Raw genomic sequence first — 20,835 nt, 5'->3', positions numbered from 1 at the left:
CAAATAGGAAGGAAACAGGATTTTTTTTAACATACATTTAATTTTTTACTGGTATTCATCTACATTAACTGAGAAAACAACATAAACTTCTTATAAAGAAAATGGTATAATAGGGCTGGTTGCTTTTAATTTAAATTCTAAAGTAATTTTATATTGCTTTTAAATATACTTTCAAAAATATACTGTCTTAAAAAAGTGCATAAAGAGGCGAACGTCCCTCTCCCCTTGTCCTGCTACAATAGATATCTGAGATTTATATATACAGCTGGTCTTTATGTCTTGCACATCTGGATAAATTACCTTAACTGTGAACTAGCTTAAAGAGATGCTAAACCACGACAACAAAACATTCCCAGAAAAGTGTTATTTTAGTCCTTTTTAGTCTCCTTTGATGTTCTTTCAGTGTGTTGCTGAATAATGTCAGACTCCTTCTTTCTCAGTAACCATCATCGTACTCGTTCTGGGCCCGCTGCCGGGCTAACATGGCCTGTATGAGGGCACTGGAGCCTGCAGGTGCCGCATTCTCTTGAGGAGCAGGAGCCCACTGAAATCTTTCCTCCTCCTCTTCCTCTTCCTCTGCTCTCTGCCTGGCTTGCATGACTTGCATCATAACACTTGACACAGGCGATGACAGGTCATCCCCGTCGTCTGCTCCATATGCCTCCATTCTCTGTCTGGCTTGTATCACCTGTGTGACAGCACTGGATGTGTTTACATGGTTTTCAGAGTAACCTGTTGTCCCGTAGAATTCATCCCTTTCTGACTCCTCTGCTCTTTGACGGGCCAACAAGACTTGAACCAGAGAGCTGGATGATGAAATGTCAGATGGAGCAGGCTCTCCACCACTCCTGTGCCCCTCCTCCTCCTCTTCAAACCGCTGTCGAGCAAGTAGAGTCTGAACCATGGCATTTGAATTGGACTGACCTCCAGAGGAGTGGTCATCAGGACGCCGATTGGTGTGCTAAAGGACAGAGGAGAGAGTGTAGTGAGGGTGATAACAAATCTGAGGGAAGAAGGTATGGTAAGCATGAAAGAGTTTCCACAACAAACCTTTCTTTGATTCTTCTGCTTGGGTTTTTTATTGGGCTGACATTTCTGCAGATTATGGAGCTTTTCTAACAAGAAAGACTTGTCTTTCCCCTCCTGGTGAGAGCAAAAGAAACAGAAAATCAGAGAAGCAGAAGAAAACATTAATATTACTGATATCAAATTCAAAATGAAACAGAAAGTGTAAAGATCCACTCTGAATGAGAAGAAAATAAAAGCTTTAAAAAGATGAGGGAGAGTTTTAAAAACCCACTCACATTAACTATCTGTTGTTTAAGTAGACTGATGAGCTGCTTGCGGCCCTGGGTTACTTGCCAGAAGATGTATATGACGACTCTAAACAGGAAGATAAGATTATAATTGCAGGCATCATTTACATGGATACACAAAGATTCCAAACTATAAAACACACACCCTCACAGTATTTGCAACTCCTGATACAGGCTCTCTATGTTTACTTTCAATGGTAAATTTAAGACAGCGAGGAAGTGAGCTCAGAGTGACAGTGGGGTAAAAAAACAGATACACGACACTAAATTCTCGCTGATATTCTGAATCAGGATATAAATGAGACCTCTCTGTTTTTGATATATGACAGAAAAAACAGAGGTTAATTATTAAAAAAGTTATGACTCCTATAATTTACTGAGCCTTCACTATGTAGTGCAACAGTGTCACAAGTGAAAGTCCTACTTTAGAAAACGTAATGATTTAATCGTGTAACACTATTAGTATTAAAATGTCCAACAATAATTAAATGTTTCTATTATGCTGAGAGCCTCATTACAGGATACTTTTTATTACTGTATCATAATGAGGCCCATTGATGCAGTAATATGTAAATCACTATAGTATGCAGCTAGTAGCCTAAAGATTAAGGTGACTTAATTTATTCAAACTTCTAAGTAGTCTGTTCTGACCCTCACACAGGGTTTCCCAGACTGGGGAAAATATGAACTAAAATCATGAAAAAACACATAATATCTAGGTTATTCACTGGTTTAGGTCCTGAGGGTCCTGAATAATTTTCTAATTAAAATCAGTGCAGATTTGCACATACACATTCAAAATTTGAAAAGTGCATATTCTTTAAAAATGTACTTTTGTAGGGCACGTAGTTTTATTTTTTGAAGTTTGAAAACTTTTTTGTTTTTCAGTGACAGATGTTTTGGAAGGTGTTGTCTTCAGGAGCTGAGCCCCCCTGAATTTCTGAGTCTAAAATCACCCTGCAGATTCTGAACAGTTAAATATTCTGTTTTCAGACACCAGACCATTAACAAAGGAATGTGTTTTCTTATTTCACATATTGTGGGTCAGCAGATATTATAGACACCCACCTGCAAAATTACTCAATAGTGGGGTTTTCATGATATATCTCCTGTAATTGATGTTTCCACAGTCACAAGACAAAGCAAGCCTGTGGATATTATGATAGGAGCAAAGTTCCATAACAGCTTTGAGACAGACCTTAGGTGAAGAGGTTTCTTTGACATGAGGAGAATGTTTTCACCAGCATCACAGAACTATTTGTGTTTGTTTCTAATTTGTTGGTCTAGAATGGGTACAAAATCACTGTCCATTGATCCACAACTGGATTTTACCTTTAACATATAACTGCACACTGCTGCTAGCAAAGCTTAACCTCCTCCACCCCAGCCGCCTCCTTTAAAGCATAAAGGTTGTTGCACCCTCATATTCAGATTAATGCTACCATGGCTTTTGAACTAATTTTACTGTTTTACTGTTCAGTAAACATTGTCATGTATGTATCCATCATTTTGCGCTCCAGAAAGTCAAAGCATGTTGCTTGGCTAACCCAGGGAGCATCTTTTGAGCAGAGCCTTCTCCACCAAGTAAAACTGTGACTCTGTTTTGCAATAAAATGGTTAAATGGATGACGAGCGTTCCTGACTGAAATATGTTTCACACCACATACCACCTACATACCACTTCGAACTTACATGATTAGAAGTGTCACAAAAAAATAGAAGATTACACTTCTTATGACATTTTGGTAAATCCACACAGCCCAGGGAGAAGTGTTGATATCCTCTAGACCATCCATCCAAATGGTGACCACACTGAAGGTGTTGTTGAGTCCTTGGAAAGGGCCGCACTGCTCCGATGGTTTGAGACTGCACAGGAAAAATGGACAAAACAAGACACTTCACAGAGCAGAAGCTTTCTGATTGTAAAGAATGCAACATGTGTCAAAGTATGGTAATGATGTTTTTTTGTTTGTTTGTTTGTTTTTTTGTTTTTTTTTTAATCTTTGAAAATGATTTTCATTATGTGTTCATACCTCCAGGCTGTGTATGCAACCATAGACACTGCTCCCACAAAACCAGGTAAAAAGAGGAGGCCGATGAAGATAGTTTGCATCTGAGCTGCCCTGCCTGACCGCCGTGGAGGCTGGCAGTTCTGTGTCAGACTGACCTAGGAGAGGGATTTTAGAAAAAAAAGTAACAGTCAGAGACAGGGGCAGATACGTGATTCCTTATTCTTGCAATATCTGGTATGATATGGGGTCACACAGGTGCAAACATCATAACTGTTTACATTTATTAGGAGAGACCGTGAGGATCTCATTAGAGTTTAAAATTAGCATTTGCTTAAAATGTCATTTATCATGTTCATTAAATATTCAACAACAGTAGGCTGAGACTGGGTCAAATTAACAATCATATGAATTCTCTTTTTGTTCATGAATAACTTATGGTGTCTTATTCAGTTCAATTTATTTCATTTAATTAAAATGAATCCCTGAATCTGAAATACTGCCTGTGTTTTCAGTTATACACCATAAAACCACATGGTCAAATTTAAATAAAGGAAATAGAAATAAAGGTTTGATCAACTATTAAACCAGGTGTACAAAAAAGAGTAAGGTGGGCTTAAAACTGTTATAAAAGCAACTCAGGCAGAGATGTCGTTGTGAAGTTTGGGCCGCCATTTATTTTAAGTATTAACTTTATTAACCCAAATTTACCTTCTTCAAGTAAAACAGGATGAAAAATTTAATAATCTGGATGACAGGTAGCAGAGGAGAGAAGTAGATTCCAATCCTGTGAAGAGAAAGTAAAGGATGAGCTGACTATTACTGTTGTAGGATAATTGTAGATTAGAGCACAAGGAAAGTCACATGAGTGGCTCAGTTTTACCAGGCCAAAGTCTGGGCGTAGATCAGTTCTAGGACATTTCTAGCTACATCAAACTCTGGAACCCCAAGACGTGGTACTAATCTGGTCCCAATGACACTGTTGAAGATATGGTAAATCAGATTTTTACCAGATGTTCATTTTACATGAGTCACTGATGATGAAATTTAAAAAAAAATGTGTCACTCACTTGCTAAGAAACTCCCCAAAGAAGGAGCCCAACATGAGAAAAAGAAAATCAATGATGACCAGACGGTACAAGGCCTGTCCCACCATGGACTCCCAACACTGTAGAGAATACAATGAGTTAGTGAAAAGCAGCATTTTGTTTTTAAGATGGTAATAAAGTCAAAGTCACATCCTGACTTACTGAAAATTTTTGAGACACATTATTCATCCAGTGATAACACAAAACAGCTAGAATAGACATCTTCAGGAGCACATTTCTGTAAATTGGACAGAGATTATTTCAGTAATTGCATCAGAAAATGTTGGTGAAAAATCATTTCAACAACAGATGTAATAAAACTACATTATGTAAAAAATCAACAGATATGATACATTTCAATCCATTATTTAATAACACCTGGATATTGAAATAATCTGCTGCTTTTGATAATAAATACCCTGAACAGAAATTGCTGTCTCTACATTTAAGGTTCTGACAGATGTAAATCATTTCTATGCCAGTCCACCAAACCAACAGTACGTTTGCAAAAAGATTTGAGGCAGTAGGGTTCATGCAATCATATTTATATATTGAGACATCCTTTGTGGTTGGTTATTTCTAGGGCTGTCAGAAGGATAAAAATTGCATTTCAATCAATCTCACCCTACTCATTGCATTTGAAAATTCCCTTATTTTGCATTTGAAATTATTAATATTGTCTATGTCTTCTTGGATTTTACTACTGTCTAAGATATATATATATATATATATATAGAGAGAGAGAGAGAGAGAGAGAGAGAGAGAGAGAATGTGACATAAATTTAACCATGGAAGCAAGATCTTGCTGTGGATTGAAAAGATAAGGGGGCAGTAAAAAGGTTAAAAAAATTGATACCATTAGCTTCAGATGAGTGTGAATTGTCCACTGAGCTATTTGTGTGTTTGTGTTTTGAGTGAAATGAGACATTAAGGATCAGTTGTAGAGGCTGTAGGGAGAGGCTGCAGTGGTTTAACTAAAGAGTGCCGAAAGAGACAATAAATCATAAATCAACTGCGATTAAAACATTTTAGTGCACTAATTGTAAATTATAGTTAATTGCAATTAATCTTGACAGCCCTGTTTATTACATAATGCATCACATTAGTTTTTCATAAATGCAAATTCAGCCCCTGCATTTGTGGTAACTGCTAGACTATACAATGACTTACTACAGAATATTTATTACATATTGCTGTGGTGACATTAAAAAATAAAGGACACACACACACACACACACACGGCTCCCTCCATTACCCCCTGCTGGCAAGGCCAAGGGTGAGATATGACTCATATGATGTCTTGTGTAGATTTATTGTCTGCATTATGTTTATCTGTAAGTCCTCTCACAATGTTTGCCAAGCATTTAAAGCAGTGTAAAATGTTGTGCACTGTAATAACTTCAAGCCCAAATCACATCCTTAATCTCACTGGTGTACATATAAGGTAAAACCACATTTTTCTGAACACAAACATGTGTAAAAGTATAAAGCGTAGGGCTGTAAAACTGATTAAAACTGTATGTGATTAATTAAGTTGAATTTAGTTCCATAGTTTAAAGTAATATCTTTTCTGTCACATTTTGAAATTCCACCAATTTTTATTTAAACAGGTTTTGTTTCATTTTGGATTGATGTACCTAAATTAAGGGTGATTGACTTCCTGTTTGAATAGAGACCTGCTTTTATTTTGAAAGAATATAAGGAACTTTGGGTAGATTAAAGATTAAGACATGAATTTAAGTCATGGAAAAATTAACTTGTTATGGATTGAAAAGGGAATAAGGGAGCAGTAGAAAGTGAAATGTTTGACAACACAAGATGCAGATGACTTTTGACTTGTCCACTGAGATTGTTTTTAAGGTGAACTGAGGCATTAAGGGGAATTGGTGGACTAATTTTACATCTGTGCCTTCAGGGAGGAGTTGCAGTGGTCTAACCAAAGAGTGCTAGAAGGGACAATAAATCATGCAGTTAATGCAATTTAAATATTGATACACTAATTATGGACCTTGATCATATCTTGATTAATGCATTCGTGCTTACAAAAATAAAAATTAATAAATGTTAAGATTTTGGGGTATAGTAGTCCAAGAAGAGGTGCAATGTTAAAGTGGAATGAAGTAGATTTGAGCCAGATTACTAACAGTATTTTTTTTTTTTTTTTAATTAAGGAAAGTGGTTATTTAAAAAGGCATTAGTTTTGTCTAATTGCAACATCTTGTGTGTAAATGATTGTATGAGTGACTGACTTTTATTTACTTTGGTAGAAAATTCAAACTACAATACTTATTAAAAAAAAACAACTTCTTTATTTTAACCATCTAGTGTTCCTGACACTAAATGTTTTGATCTTGGTTTGTTCTTATTGTATTTTAATTTGGTCGTAATTGTATTTCTTTTCTGTGTGTGTATTTTATTGATCTTGTCAGTAATCGTCTTGATTTCTTTGTATGAATCCCAGAAACAACTGTTGTTATTTAGGTTACAACTTATTGGGATCTAATGTAAATAAATGAATGATCTAAAGAAAGTAAAGTAATATGTTGAACTTCTTTGGAACAAGGCACATTTTATTGATTTTGATCATAGCCAGTTCAGCTATTTCTGCTGTTTCATGTGTTTAGGAAAAGCTAAGCGATGACAACTACCTATTAGGAAAAACAAAAAAATAAAAAATGTAGTTTGATTGTCCTTAACCACTGCAGGTCAACTTTCTTATCCCCCAAAATGTAATATTATTCCCCTGAAAATAAATTAAACAACAAAAATACAAACAACTATACTAAGAACACGTTGAAAAGTGATCGGCTGCTGACCTGACTACCAGAGCATAGATCTGTTTCCGCTGGCTGGAGTAGTGCTCAAACTTGTTAAAGAGGGAGTAAAACAACGGCACAACCAGATTCATCAGAGAAACAACAAAGGGAACCAGGAGAGTTTCTGCTTCCTTAACTGGAGACCAGTTGGTAGTATCTGTTGTCCTCTACAAAGATAACAGATGATAGTGTTAGATGACGACTGTCATGTGTCATAAGTGATTAAAAACCCTGCATGCCGGTAAATTACATCACAAATTACTGTCAGTAAACTGTATAGCTTACGAAACCTGCTGATAAGGAATCTTAAGCCCAAATAATTCAAAATTCCAGGATGTATTTTCAGCTTCCCTTGTTTACCCTTTGTTCATATTGGCTGAGATGATAGATGCTGGCTCCACAGCCTACAGCCAAACTGGTGGAAAGGAGCCAAGAGCCCAGATGAATCCCAAAGTGCCTCAGTTTCTCTTTGGCAGTAAGAAGCTCCCTTTGGGCCCTCTCAGACAAAGACTCCTGAAGAGATTGCAAATACAGTGATTAAGATAAATAAGAACATTTGCATAGGAGTTAAACTTCTTATGTCAATTGCTTGGCATTAGTAAAAGTTTATGAGAAATATCATTTGTAGATAGAGCTGATATCAAAATCTGAGGAAAAAATCAGATAGATTGATTAAAAAAAAGGGTATTAGCCACCTTAAGTTGGACACGCAGATTGTTCTTGCGCTGTTTCACTGCTCGCTCATTGGTTATACTAAAATCCCAGCTGCACAGGAGTTGCCATGCACTGTTTGAAACTGGATCTGCTAGCACGTAATTTCTCTTGAATGTGCTGGCCATGCTGTGTAAAGAAAAAAATCAGATTAAAAAATTAGAAATTAAATTCAAGATGACAAAATTATGTGATCTACACTGAATTTTTTAATTTAAATGGACTTACCTGAAGATTAGCGCTAGTCCACACAGCACCATGTAGACAGCAATGGTGAAGAAATATGCCAACTGCATGTTATACTCCACGTGACGCCCCAGGGTTCTGTTACTGTAGCTGCCATAATACATGGACGTGTAGTTAAAGTAGCCCTGGACAATTTGAAAACATGTTGATTATATACACTGGAATTAAATTAGTCATTTAGCTTTGTTTACTTGCCATTAAAAAATCTTGTTTTGACTCTTTTGAGCTGCACAAGATGCTATAAAGGAAAACTGACGGATCATCTGAATGAATTGTCCTGATAACTGGCACACAGCTCCTTACACAGCAAGAGCTCAAACAGTATTTGTAATTTCTAGTCTTAGATTAAAGTAAATAAAAAGTAAGTTCTTAAACTAAAGTCAAAATCAGAAGATGGACTCCTCAAGCTAGTGAAGCTCTAAGGGACTGCTTTGAATCAACAGACTGGAATGTTCTGCTGGAAACAGATGAGGACAGTATGAATATTGACAGACAGGTTGATTGTTTTACTGAGTACATCAACTTCTGTAGAGACACAGTCATACCTGCAAAGACTGTTAACTGTTTCCCCAATAACAAACCCTGGATCGTAAGTGACATAAAGGCAATCCTCAACCAGAAAAAGACAGCTTTTAGAGACGGTGACAAAGAACGTCTCAAAGAAGTGCAACATGAGTTGAAGAGGAGACTGAAGATGGCAAAGCTGGAATACAAAAAGAAGATAGAGAGGAATTTTCAACACAGCAACATCCGTGATGTGTGGAGAGGAATCAGTACCACCTCTGGACATAACAATAAAAAGAAAAGGGAGCCAATAGTGGGTGATGTGGAAAGAGCTGATGAACTCAACCTGTTCTTCAACAGATTTGACACTGTTGACACACTGCTGCTCTTCCTTCTTCTCCTCAACATACGGAAATCCCCACTATAGCTCCTCCTTCTCCTTCTCCGTCTCCTACACGTCTCCACAGCTGCAGCCACTTCCCTTCTAGCACCTGTACCCTTCTTTGTCACAGAGACAGGGGTGAGGTTGGAGCTTGAGAGACTTTGCTCTGGGAAGGCAGCTGGCCCAGATGGTGTGTGTCCAAGGCTGCTTAAAGACTGTGCTGCACAACTGTGTCAACCTCTCCACAGGATCTTCAACCTGAGTCTACAGCTGAGGCGGGTGCCTGCTCTATGGAAAACAGCCTGTATTGTACCGGTACCAAAAATCAAATGTCCAGTTGAACTAAATGACTACAGACCTATTGCCCTTACCTAGCACATCATGAAAACTCTGGAGCGGCTGATTCTACGCCTACTGAGGCTTGAGGTCAAAGACAAACTCGACTCCCTGCAGTTTGCATACAAAGAACACATTGGAGTGGATGATGCCATACTCTTCATGCTTCACCATGCCCTGTCTCATCTGGAGGAACCTGGAGTTTATGTGAGAACCATGTTCTTTGATTTTCAAACACATTCAACTCCATCCAACCCACCATACTCAAAGACAAGCTCACAGAGATGGGAGTGGATCCTTCCTGTGTTTCTTGGATCATAGATTACCTGACAGGAAGGCCACAGTTTGTCAGGCTGGGGAACTGTGTTTCTGGGACATTAATGAGCAGTACAGGGACTCCACAAGGGACAGTTCTAGCTCCATTCCTGTTCACACTGTATACATCAGACTTCAAATACAGCACTGAGTCCTGCCACATCCAGAAATACTCAGATGACACTGCTAATGTGGCATGTATCAGAAATGGACAAGAAGCCGAATACAGGGGTCTGATAAGTGCCTTCAGTGACTGGAGTCACAAAAACTGCCTCCTACTCAACACCTCAAAGACAAAGGAAATGATCATAGATTTCTGTAGATCCAAACCCCCTCTTCGGCCAGTGAACACTTGTGGCGTGGACATCGAGGTTGTGACATCGTATAAATATTTAGGTGTACACCTGGATAATAAGTTGGACTGGTCTAAAAACGTAGACTTCATCTACAAAAAAGGGCAGAGCCGCCTGTTTTGCCTCAGAAGACTCCGATCAATAGACATCTGCAGTAAGATGCTGCAGATGTTTTATCAGTCTGTGGTGGCAAGTGTTCTGTTTTATGCTGCAGTCTGCTGGGGAGGCAGAGTAAAACACAAGGATGCAAGGCATCTGAACAAACTGGTAAAAAAAAAGCTGGCCCTGTGGTCGGAATCAAATTGAACTCATTGGAGGATGAAGTGGAGAGACGCGCACTGAGCAAGGTGGAGGCCATTCTGAGAAACATAGATCATCCACTTCATATCTCCCTCAGTGAGCAAAGAAACAACGGTGGTGGACGGCTCCTATCCCTGCGCTGCAGGACAGAAAGATTTAGAAGATCTTTCATACCATCAGCTATTAGACTTTATAATTCTACAGTAAACAGATGAGAATCCCAGACGGGATAAATAAAGTTCTTGTATTGTATTATTGTATTGTAAATGTCTCATTGCTCTTATCAGCAGGGGTGGAAAGGTATTTAAGATAAAGACATTTACTCAAACATTTGTAATTGAGTAGTGTTTCTGGGTAATTGTATTTTTTAGTACGTTTTGAAACCCGTACTTTTACTTGTAAATAAGTTTTAACCATAGTAACTGTACTTTTACTTGAGTAGTATACTTTGGTTTATTCCACCTCCGTTGACTACACAGAGAGAGAGGATGACTCCACATTACAGCAAAAACTGGAGTGTTGATATCTCAGGGTTATACAGTTCAGAGTTCAATTTTAACACCAAAGGAGTAATATTGGAGTTAATCAACAGTCTTTATCAACCAGTTCCCCTCTGTAAAGAGTCAACTAATCTAAGCTCAACCCACTGCCATCTCAAATCTGAGGATGGTGGAAGTTTTCCCATCATGCCCTTTGGCAAAGCATTAAGATGTATGTGGATGCAGCCTGTTGTACAGTAATCCCTATTTGGGTTCTTTTGCTCATGTTTCTGGTGGTTTTTTTTGTTGTTTTTGATGTAAGACGCATTTGCACCATGAGTGAAGTTGTCCACTGGGTTCAAGCCTGTGACTTTAGGTGCTCCTACAGGATGCATAATCAATATTCGTCATCAGTATGCATCGCCTTGCTATGAGGTTTACTCATAGACCCACCATACTGCAGATTTTCAACAGTTACTACAACTCTGTCTTATTGTAAAATATTTAACACTTCAGAAGTGAAGTTTAACTATATGCAGTGTGGACTAATGCAACTCTTTTAAAGTGTTGAATTTAACTCTATATGACTTAATTTCTTTCTTGTAATAAGAAAAAATATTTGCCATTTCTGCATACATTTTAATTGTTCTGTGTCTTGAAATGATACGCATCTTAATCCTCTGAGACCTAAGCCATTTTTTGACAAATTTTGCTCCCCTGGACTTATTTTCTAAAAAAGCTTGTAAAACATCAACCCTGTGGTGCACAGTCATGCTCTAAACATCATCAGTACAACCTGGGCTTTTAGAATGTATCTACTGCAATGATGTCACTTGAACTTTTAAAAAGTTATAGGACTTTAATTGGTCAGCATATTTCATTTCCTTGTTAATATTTTCCTCTTAATCTGCCCATCAGCTTTTAATACACTGTAAAACAGCTGAAGTTTGTTGAAAAAATAAATTGTGTTAACTTAAAAATAATGATTTCAGCTCTATTTTTTCTAAATTGACTAAACAATTTTTTAGTTTAAAATGAACAGTAAACAATCAATCTAAGTGTTTTTTTTCATTGTCCCCATAATGCCTTTGGGCATTTCACACTTTTGTACCATGAGTGAAGTAACCGACTCAGTGAGACAAGTCCCGCCTGTAGGGTGTAACATTGTTTTAGTATAGTGTGAATGGTACACTGAATGCAATGGAAAAGGTCGCACTGGCTCAGAATTTACTACTGATCTATTCTCACTTCTAGTTCCTTAAATCAGACCACCTTGGGTGGCATTAATGTTGAAAATTAAAGAGTTTGATAGAAATAAAGGAAAATTGCAGTGGTGGAAGAAAATGTACAAAAAATGACCTAAACATGATGTTTTGAGTTGGATTTAAACATAATTTTGAAGTACAGTAAAGTTTCCACAGTGCAGTTTAAATTATAAAAGTCAAGTTACCTGAACATAAATGTACACGTAGTGATTACTCAATAAATCTGTTTCCACTACTTAAAAACTTTGACATAATCGGTTTCAACAATTTTGAGCAGTTTCAACTTGTTGGGTTTTACAGTGTACAATTCATGCCTCATTTGTATAATAATGTTGATTGAGGCAGCTTTACAAATATTACAGAACAGGTGCATTTATGAGATTATTTGTGTATAAAAAAAAATGTAAAGGTGTGTAATAAGAATGACTACTTACAACTCCGGTCAGTAGCTCCAGTCCCCTGAAGCTCACATTTGGAGGTATGTTGGGTGAAGGGTCGTCAACAAGCAGTGGGATGGTGATGAAGCAAAAGTTGACGAGGAAGGAAAAAATGTTGAACATGAGCAGCCACTTGAGGAAAATGAAATAAGAGAGGACGCTGGTGCCAAACTTGCCACCAATCTCTTTCATGATCCCATGCCACAGCTCCAGGGTCTGCCTGGCTGAATTTATGCTGTAGCCACACCTGCGGAAAGACTGAAAGCAGCTTGTGACATGTCAGGTATTTGAAAATAGATCAAATATGATGTTTTATAACTGATGGCACACTCACCAGAGACACCGTCTCAGAGCACTCTGAAAAACATGTGAACTGGCGTGACTGTTCGGCAGATTTGAATGCCAGGACTTGGTTCCTGTGGAGATTATGTACAACATTTGAGATGATGCTGTAAAACTACAACAACTACAACTAAATCTACCAAAATATTCAACTTTAAAAGGAACTACGGTTAAAAGTGCTTCAGTCAGAAACCCTTGGACTTGCTTTCATTTAACCTTTCTTGAGTAATGAAACAAGAGCTTGTGTTTGCTCACAATGTAACTTTTCCTCCAGTGAACTATTTTGCAACACCAGTATCATCTTGTCTTTGGATATCTGAAAAGACTCCTCATTTTATGGCTCTCAGCAAGGTGTAATGATTAACTCAGAGCCCAGACATTAGCAAATAAGTACAACTTCTAAGTGCTTGTAAGTCCAAACCCACCTGATATGTTTCTTCTCTTCAAAGCTCATTGTTAGGTCCCGGATGGCCCGAATTCGGTCCCGTGTTGACAGGGCAACAAGTTCCTTTACCAGGTTTTGTTCCTCTGTTAAACACAAAATGACAGGACAAGCCCTCTCTTTTATCTGCAGACAGACAACCATAGAGGATGCAGATCCGGTGTCACATTTCACACCATGCCACAGTCTTTACCATTCTCCATTTCACTCCTGATGGCATCCTCTGTGAAAGCTAGATGGGCAGGATCAGCACTGGGAAACATGCTCATCCTTCTCATTGCTGCGCCCCTCCATCTCATGGTCATGTTCCCTGGATAAACAAACAAAAGGAACAGGATGTAATTTGCTTTTCAGCAGTGGTTGTCACAATTAGATGATTTCAATGAGTAGCTCAAGAATTCTGGAGCAGGGTTAAGATTAACAATGTAAGCACCAAGCTGCCCAAACATTTACAAACCCATTCTTTGAATTAATCTCGCAATTGTAAAGAGAAACTACAGGTACAAGTGGTGATAGTGATATAAAGTAAGTTGCTTCCTTCTTTTCCTTTTTACCAGTGTTCATAATAACTCTCTGCCTGATTTTGAAGACATTTTCAAATTTTATTCGTGTGATTAAACATTTTGCAAAGCATCTAACAGGTGGAAACTCTTAACTATTCTCAAAAAGCTGGATCAGTGTCATATTTAAGACTGTATTACAGTCATGTAGACTATTTTCTTATGGTAGGAAGGTCACACTTAGAAGTTAACCAACATACAGTATTTTATCATTCAGAGGCTAGCAGTAAAAAAGTTAATGCTAGCATTTAGAAATTACATTAGCTAGGAAATAACTGACGGCATTAGCATTATCTATTGTATTATGTCATACTCCCCAAGGTAGCTTTCAGCCAATCCCTAGCAAATAGCTATATCATCATAAGTGACTTACTAATGATAGATGCTGTCTAACCACAGAAAAGGTTGTCAGCTGAGTTATTTTGCCTGTTTTTTTGGCCAACTGCCAATTCATTTTTACGGTATGATCCTTTTTATCAGGGATGCCGGATATTGGATTTTTGCCAATATCCGGTACACAGATATTTACAGATTCATTTCAGCCAATACTGGTATTGATATTTAAATATGTTTTTCAGATCTAAAAGTACAGTCCTTTGAACACACTTTAAGTGTGGGGATGAACAAAAAAAAAATTTGTCCTTAACACACACTTAAAGTTGAAAGAATTAGGAAAAATAAAGAAAAATACCTCAACTGAAACAGGTCTGTTTGTCAAAATACTGAGGGAAATTCTGATATCTGCCGTTACAGATATTTGCCTATTTTAGCTAATATCTGCTGATGCTGATATCAGGCCGATAATATAGTACATCCCTACTTTTTTTTTCAACCAAGAAAGTAGTGAAACATTCATTCATGATACACTATGTGGACAAAGAAATTTGGCCACCTTACCATCACACAAAAAGGGACTGTTCTGACATTGTATTTAGATACATGCACTTTAATATGGAGTTGGCCCTTCTTTTGCAGCTATGTATCTCTGCCTCCATGCTTCTTTGAAGACATTACACAAAATTTGGAGTGTTTCTGTTGGAATTTGTGCCCATTCATTCATTGTAGAGCATTTATGAGGTCAGGCACTGATGTTGGACAAGAAGGCCTGGCTCACAATCTCTGTTACAGTTCATCCCAAAGTGCTCGATGGGGTTGGGGTCAGGGCATTGTGTGGACCAGTCAGGTTCCTAGGGTTGGATATGGTTTGGGTTCTTTCAAACACCCGTTCTGAATCTTTACTTTTTATAAGGTTCCAGTGCCTAAACTGCCAGAATTGACACTTTTGAGGGAAAAAAACTTGAAAGTCAGTGGGAGAATAAGAGCTGTTTGGGAACCATAAATGATTTGCAGAAGTATATTTGTAAGGAGTCAATCAAAAATTGGATTAAAGAAAACCAGTGTAACTTCACACAAAAATCACACAAATTCCATAATGTATTTCTTGCCGCTCATTGGGTGGCAGGGTATCAAAATGAAGTCTGTGTTGTAATTTGGTGAGGTAGGTATCAGATGTGTTTGCGCCAGTACCATGTCAGTACCGGTTTTTGATACTTATCCCTAGTTCTTCCACAACTAACTCATCAAATCATGTCTTTACAGTCCTTGCCTTGTGCACTGAGGCACAGTCAATTTAAATAGAAAAGGGCCTTTCCAAAACCATTACCACAAAGTTGGAGAATAGTGTCCAAAATGTCTTGGTATACTGAGGCATTAAGATTGTCTTCACTGGAAATAAGGGGTCTAGTCAAAACCCTGAGAAACCAGCCCCATACATTATCCCTACTCCACTAAACTTAACAGTTGCATGATGCACTCTGGCAGGTAATGTTCTCCCGGCATCCAAACTCAGACTCGTCCATTGGACTGCCTGAACACATTTCCACTGCTCCACAGTCCAGTGTGGGTGTGCTTTGCACCACTCCATCTAATGCTTGGACTTGGACTTTGGGATGTGGGGCTTGCATGCAGTTGCTCGGTCATGGAAACCCATTCCACACAATGTTTGTGCTTACATTAATGCCAGAGAAAGTTCAGAACTCTTCAGCTATAGAATCAGCAGAGTGTTGGTGACTTTTATGCACCATGTGCCTTAACAACCGTTGACTCCACGGTGTGATTTTATGTGGTTTTCTGTTTCATGGCTAGGTTGCTGCTGTTCCTACATGCTTCCACATTATAATAATATCTCTCATAGTTGACTGTGAAATATCCAGCAGGGATGAAATTTCCTGATCCTTCTTATTGCAAAGGTGGCATCCTATCACAGTTTCAAGCTTGAAGGTGCTAAGCTCTTCAGAACGACACATTTTGTATCACAAATATTTGCAAATAGAGACTGGATGGAGGTTTGATTTTGTGCAACTGTGACAACGGCACTGATTGAAACTGATTTCAGTGATTAAAAGGTCAGGCTAAATACTTTTGTCTTTATAGTGTATGTCAGACGTCTTAAATGTGGCTGATAACCTGAAACAAAACACAATGAGCTTCCCAACCATGGGGGGAAATTGGAATGCTATGAACTTGATGAATACGGCTCAATAAAAAGATATCACAGATCTTTTCTTTCTTTCCCAATCGACCGCTGTGCGTAAATTTACTGATAGAGAGACAGCTACAGCTGATAGCAGAGCAACATATCGTGAGAGGATGCTATTCACTACTGTCCTGACATTATCTTCACTCTTTATTAAACCTTTGATACTTTAGCTTTCTGCACTGACTGACACACTTTCAGGGACAAGTGTGCCAACTACAGCTCAGTGCATACTGTTAAATACACTGTTTCTAACAGTAGATACAGTGTATCTGTATCTATCTAACTTCCTTTTTCAAAACATGAGATCTACTGAGACTCCCTGCAATACTTTGCGAAAAATGTAATCTGCCCACAGTGCCAAAATGTGTTTGGCAGGATTTATTTATTTATTTATTTTACCATATTTATTTTCAACACCTGGTTTGACATGTTAGAATGCAATCCTTTGCTTATGCATCAAATAATAACTGTCAATGATGGGAAAGTCTCATGTTTAAGTGGTGTGTGGCCATTAACCATGTATGTGATAATTAGATATTAAGATCTGATTATAATTCTACATTGAGAACAAGGTATGAAACAGTTTATCAAAATGTAAGCCACATAAGAGAGACACTTTTACGTTGGCCATGCTTCAAGCACAGACAACAAGGAGGAGAATAGTGTAAAGGGTCTTTTAGGTAAAATATGATTTTGTTCCAAAGCTAAATATCCCCTTAATGAGACACATTTTAGCCTTCCTAGCATCAGTTGTACAAACTTGGCCTGATTAATTGTGCAAAAATCCCCCACTGACTATTGTTTTTATGTACTGACATCTCTACAGTGGCAGGATGTTTCTCATTCAGACTGCATTTAAAGCACTCTGCACTTTGAGGCTGTGGCCAGAATTTTGTGATGATCAATCACAGTAGGACCTTGGTGACATAAAAGTCCCCCATAACAGTAAATTGTATCTCTTAATTCAGTTGTAATATAGACACAAGTTGTTAAAAGTTCAGATGAAGAGCCTTTTAACATCCAGACAAACTCAACTTTTGGATTTTGTCCTTTGGCCGAAGACCCTATTTTCCAGACCCTTCCCCTCTTTTTCTTTTCTTTGCTAATTTCCTTCTCGTCCCTGTGATTAGCTGTTGTGTGTGGCCTCCATTAATAATTACCCAGCTTTAGTTCGCTAGATCGATGATCAGAGGTTACACATTTGTCAGATTAGTTTTAAATTATTGTCTTTTCAAAGCAACTGACTGTATTTATGCAAACTAGCATAGCAACAGTGTGAGGAGGGGCAGTAACTGCAAATAATTTGACTGTAAAAATGTACTTGAAACAGAAAGGAAGTTAAACAATTACCTGATATTGTAGAAGGAAGTGGGATGGCTGGGGGTCGATCGTACTGGGAGTACGGGGGCATTTGGAATGCACTGTGATCTGGAAAAAGAGTGGAGGAGGACATGTCAAAGTGGAAATATCAACAGAGGCATCACTTTGCATAATGCAAATGAGCCTGGAGCCAAATAAATGAGCAGAAAACTCCAAAGTATATTGTCTTATTGGAAAAAACAGATTGTATACCTGTAAATGTGAACATAAGTGTAAAACAGCAACACCACAGAGTCTATAACTTGTAGGCCCACTCACTGAGGTCATGATGCCCTGCTGGACTCCCAGAGTGTGTTGAGATGTGGCCCATGGGGATGCTCTCTCCCCCTCTCCAGCTCTCCTCCCGCCAACTCCCCTGTGGGGCTCTCCCTACTCCCCCATTACTGCTGGGCTGTGCATTCGATGAGTAATGAGTGTCTGTCCTCTCCCCCCGCCAGGCTGGGTCTTGTCCAGCATAGGGGTTAGCATGGTGAGTTTTGCTGGAAGACCTAAATACCAAATGGATCAAATAATGTGCAGAGTAAAAGATTCTGTGCTGATCAGTGAAGTCATACTGCTTATATTTATAAGACCTAAGATTGTGTTATCATACAAGAAAAGAACTGGAATTTCAGGTCATGATTACAATGTCGTTTTTATCTGTAAAAAGTCTCAGCATTAAATATTTAGTGTGAAGGATTCATTTTTCTCTCTAGTGGGGATGGATTAGTTTCTACAAGTTCTAGGATAAAGTTTGACTTTGCAATACACTTATGAAACACACTCAACAGTTTCCGGCAACCGTTGAAACATTTTACAGTCTTCTAGTCTAAAAGTTCTAATGCAGAGTAGTTAGAATGAACAGCATAGTCACATAGTTATTACCAGGAGAAAGTCCAGTTTGCTCTCTAGTCATACAGAACACAAACTCTGCATGTGAAAAAACACACAGATCAATCAAATAGATTCTTTGGTGAATTGAAACAAGAAAGGCATGTTTTTCATTATAAATGTTTCACTGCAAACTTATGAAACAGTATGGTATTGTTACGTAACCACAGACCTTCTATCGATCTCCAGGGTCTCACTGTCATGGTAGCCAGGGTTGAAAAATCCTCCGCTGCTGTAACTTGTCATCAGATCTTCCAAGTAAAGGATTTCACTCTTCCTTGTAGCTCAGTCAGTTGGAGAGTCCACTTCCAGCAGTGTGCTGAGGAAAACATGGAGGTTTATAATCTTATAATATTACTGACATCATAAGAATAATGAAGGTATAGTATACCTTCATTATATGTTGTGTTTAGTCTCAAGTTGCCAGCTAAACTCTATTGTAGCCCAGACCATGCCCCTCTGCCTGTGAATGACAGCTACATTGTAACAGGGGAACCATGTGTAATTTAATATCCTGTTCCATCCTCATCTGTTCATCTTTAATTCATACAAAAGGTTCAGATTCCACCACAGGTAGACCCTCAGTGTATGGTTGTGACACAGAAGCCACTGAAGGATAGCTGACTGGAAAATCAGAATTAAATTTAACTAAATCTGCAGTTTGACAAAAGAAAAGAAGAACTCAAAGATGTAATATTTGAGGGGAATGTACTTGTTAGGTTTGCTTATTAGAAAATCTTAAAATCTTACCATATGATGCAAATCCTGCTCGCCTGGTCAGAGTTTTGTGATGGTGGGACAAAAAAAGGAAACAAAATAGAACTCCTGAGAAATAAATTGTGGATTTACAAAAATGAAAATATAAAAGAAAAAAGAAAAAAAGAAGAAAAAAAGATTTTTTAAAAGGCAATCCACACACCAAAGGATAAACCTGTGACTCAACTTGAGAAACACCACCACTGTGATAAAAAGGACTGTCTAGCTACCAGGAAGTGTGTGCTGAACTAACCCATAAAGGTAAAAGTCCACTGCTCCTGAATAGATCATGCATGTCCATGCTGATACTTTATACTGTGACAACAATAATTAAACTTCTCTATGACCACATTTGTCATCACCATGAGAGATTGTACTGTGTCTCTGATGTATGTACTGTATGATGACCGGCGGTAGTGCTTTCTGCATACAGATGTAAACACAACTGTAGATGGATTGTACATACATACATACATATACATACATACATACATACATATACATACATACATACATACATACACATACATACATACATACACATACATACATACATACATACATATACATAAATACATACATACATACACGTACATACATACATACATACATACATACACATACATACATACTTACATACATACATACATAGGCTATATATACGTACATACATACATACATGGATACCCTTAAGCCCTCCAAAATCCAAGTCTACAAGGAAGTATTCTTGTAAATAAGACAGCAGAACTCTTATTTGTTGGCTAACTATGGGGAATTCCCCTTGGTAAAAGGGCTCTTCCCTCCATCTTTTTTTCCTGACATTCACTCAACTACCTTTAACATATAAAGCATGGATAACTTAGGCAACTGTACAGCCAACAACTTGTACGAACATTCACAAAGACTATTTTAGCCCTACAGGATAAAGACTTTGATTATTAATCATTATCATGATGATGATGATGATTATTATTATTATTATTATTATTATTATTATTATCCTGGCTTGAGACTCTATGAATTCTTGTTTGAAGGTTTGTCTTTAAAGTTTCAACTCTGTGTAGGAAAAATAGGCGTTCTAAATCCCTCAAAAGTGTGCCCATTCATAATTTAAAACAAACAATTTAATCATGCATTCTGATAATGATCTAATACTACATTATTACTGAGGAATGTTTTTCTTTGCATAGAATTTCATATCTTTGACAAGCACTGAAAACGGACAGTGCAGGAACAAAGAAGAAATGATATGACACAAAAGTAGAAAAATGAAAGATCATAAACAAAAGAAGAAAAACACGATTTATATTCACTAATTTTTAAAACGAAGGACTGACTGATGAGAAGTGAAGGCAAAAAAAATTGCTGAATAAAATGCATTGGGTCTGT

General features: G+C 37.8%; 1 protein-coding gene across 2 annotated transcripts; it reads right to left on the bottom strand.

Annotated features, from left to right (window-relative positions):
- Positions 1 to 92: 92 nt before the first annotated feature.
- On the bottom strand, positions 93 to 19,632 carry tmc5 (transmembrane channel like 5). 2 transcript variants are annotated; one of them, XM_041785849.1, is made up of 22 exons: positions 19,441 to 19,632; positions 19,082 to 19,153; positions 18,863 to 19,009; positions 18,079 to 18,308; positions 17,791 to 17,868; positions 13,535 to 13,651; positions 13,325 to 13,427; positions 12,892 to 12,973; positions 12,555 to 12,815; positions 8,169 to 8,311; positions 7,925 to 8,069; positions 7,590 to 7,742; positions 7,230 to 7,396; positions 4,576 to 4,651; positions 4,396 to 4,493; positions 4,209 to 4,304; positions 4,037 to 4,112; positions 3,350 to 3,483; positions 3,009 to 3,182; positions 1,305 to 1,383; positions 1,051 to 1,143; positions 93 to 961 (listed from the first exon to the last, which is right to left on the bottom strand). In XM_041785849.1, the coding sequence occupies exons 3-22, from the start codon at positions 18,934 to 18,936 to the stop codon at positions 437 to 439; spliced, it is 2,904 nt and encodes a 967-aa protein (XP_041641783.1). In that variant the 5' UTR covers positions 18,937 to 19,009; positions 19,082 to 19,153; positions 19,441 to 19,632; the 3' UTR covers positions 93 to 436. The 2 variants fall into 2 exon arrangements, with proteins under 2 accessions (XP_041641783.1, XP_041641782.1); XM_041785848.1 differs by lacking the exon at positions 19,082 to 19,153.
- Positions 19,633 to 20,835: the final 1,203 nt, after the last annotated feature.

The sequence above is a fragment of the Cheilinus undulatus genome, linkage group 4, assembly GCF_018320785.1.
Source record: "Cheilinus undulatus linkage group 4, ASM1832078v1, whole genome shotgun sequence".
Lineage (NCBI taxonomy): Eukaryota > Metazoa > Chordata > Actinopteri > Labriformes > Labridae > Cheilinus > Cheilinus undulatus.
This window is presented reverse-complemented; position numbering and strand designations above follow the sequence as displayed.

Excerpts from the sequence above, each read along its gene's own strand:
- tmc5 (XM_041785849.1), bottom strand. The coding sequence starts at position 18,936 with ATGACAAGTTACAGCAGCGGAGGATTTTTCAACCCTGGCTACCATGAC. Across the intron at positions 13,428-13,534 it reads CAGGAGTGAAATGGAGAATG|AGGAACAAAACCTGGTAAAG; the intron begins GTAAAGACTGTG and ends TGTGTTTAACAG. Across the intron at positions 3,484-4,036 it reads TCCTGTTTTACTTGAAGAAG|GTCAGTCTGACACAGAACTG; the intron begins GTAAATTTGGGT and ends TCCCTCTCCTAG.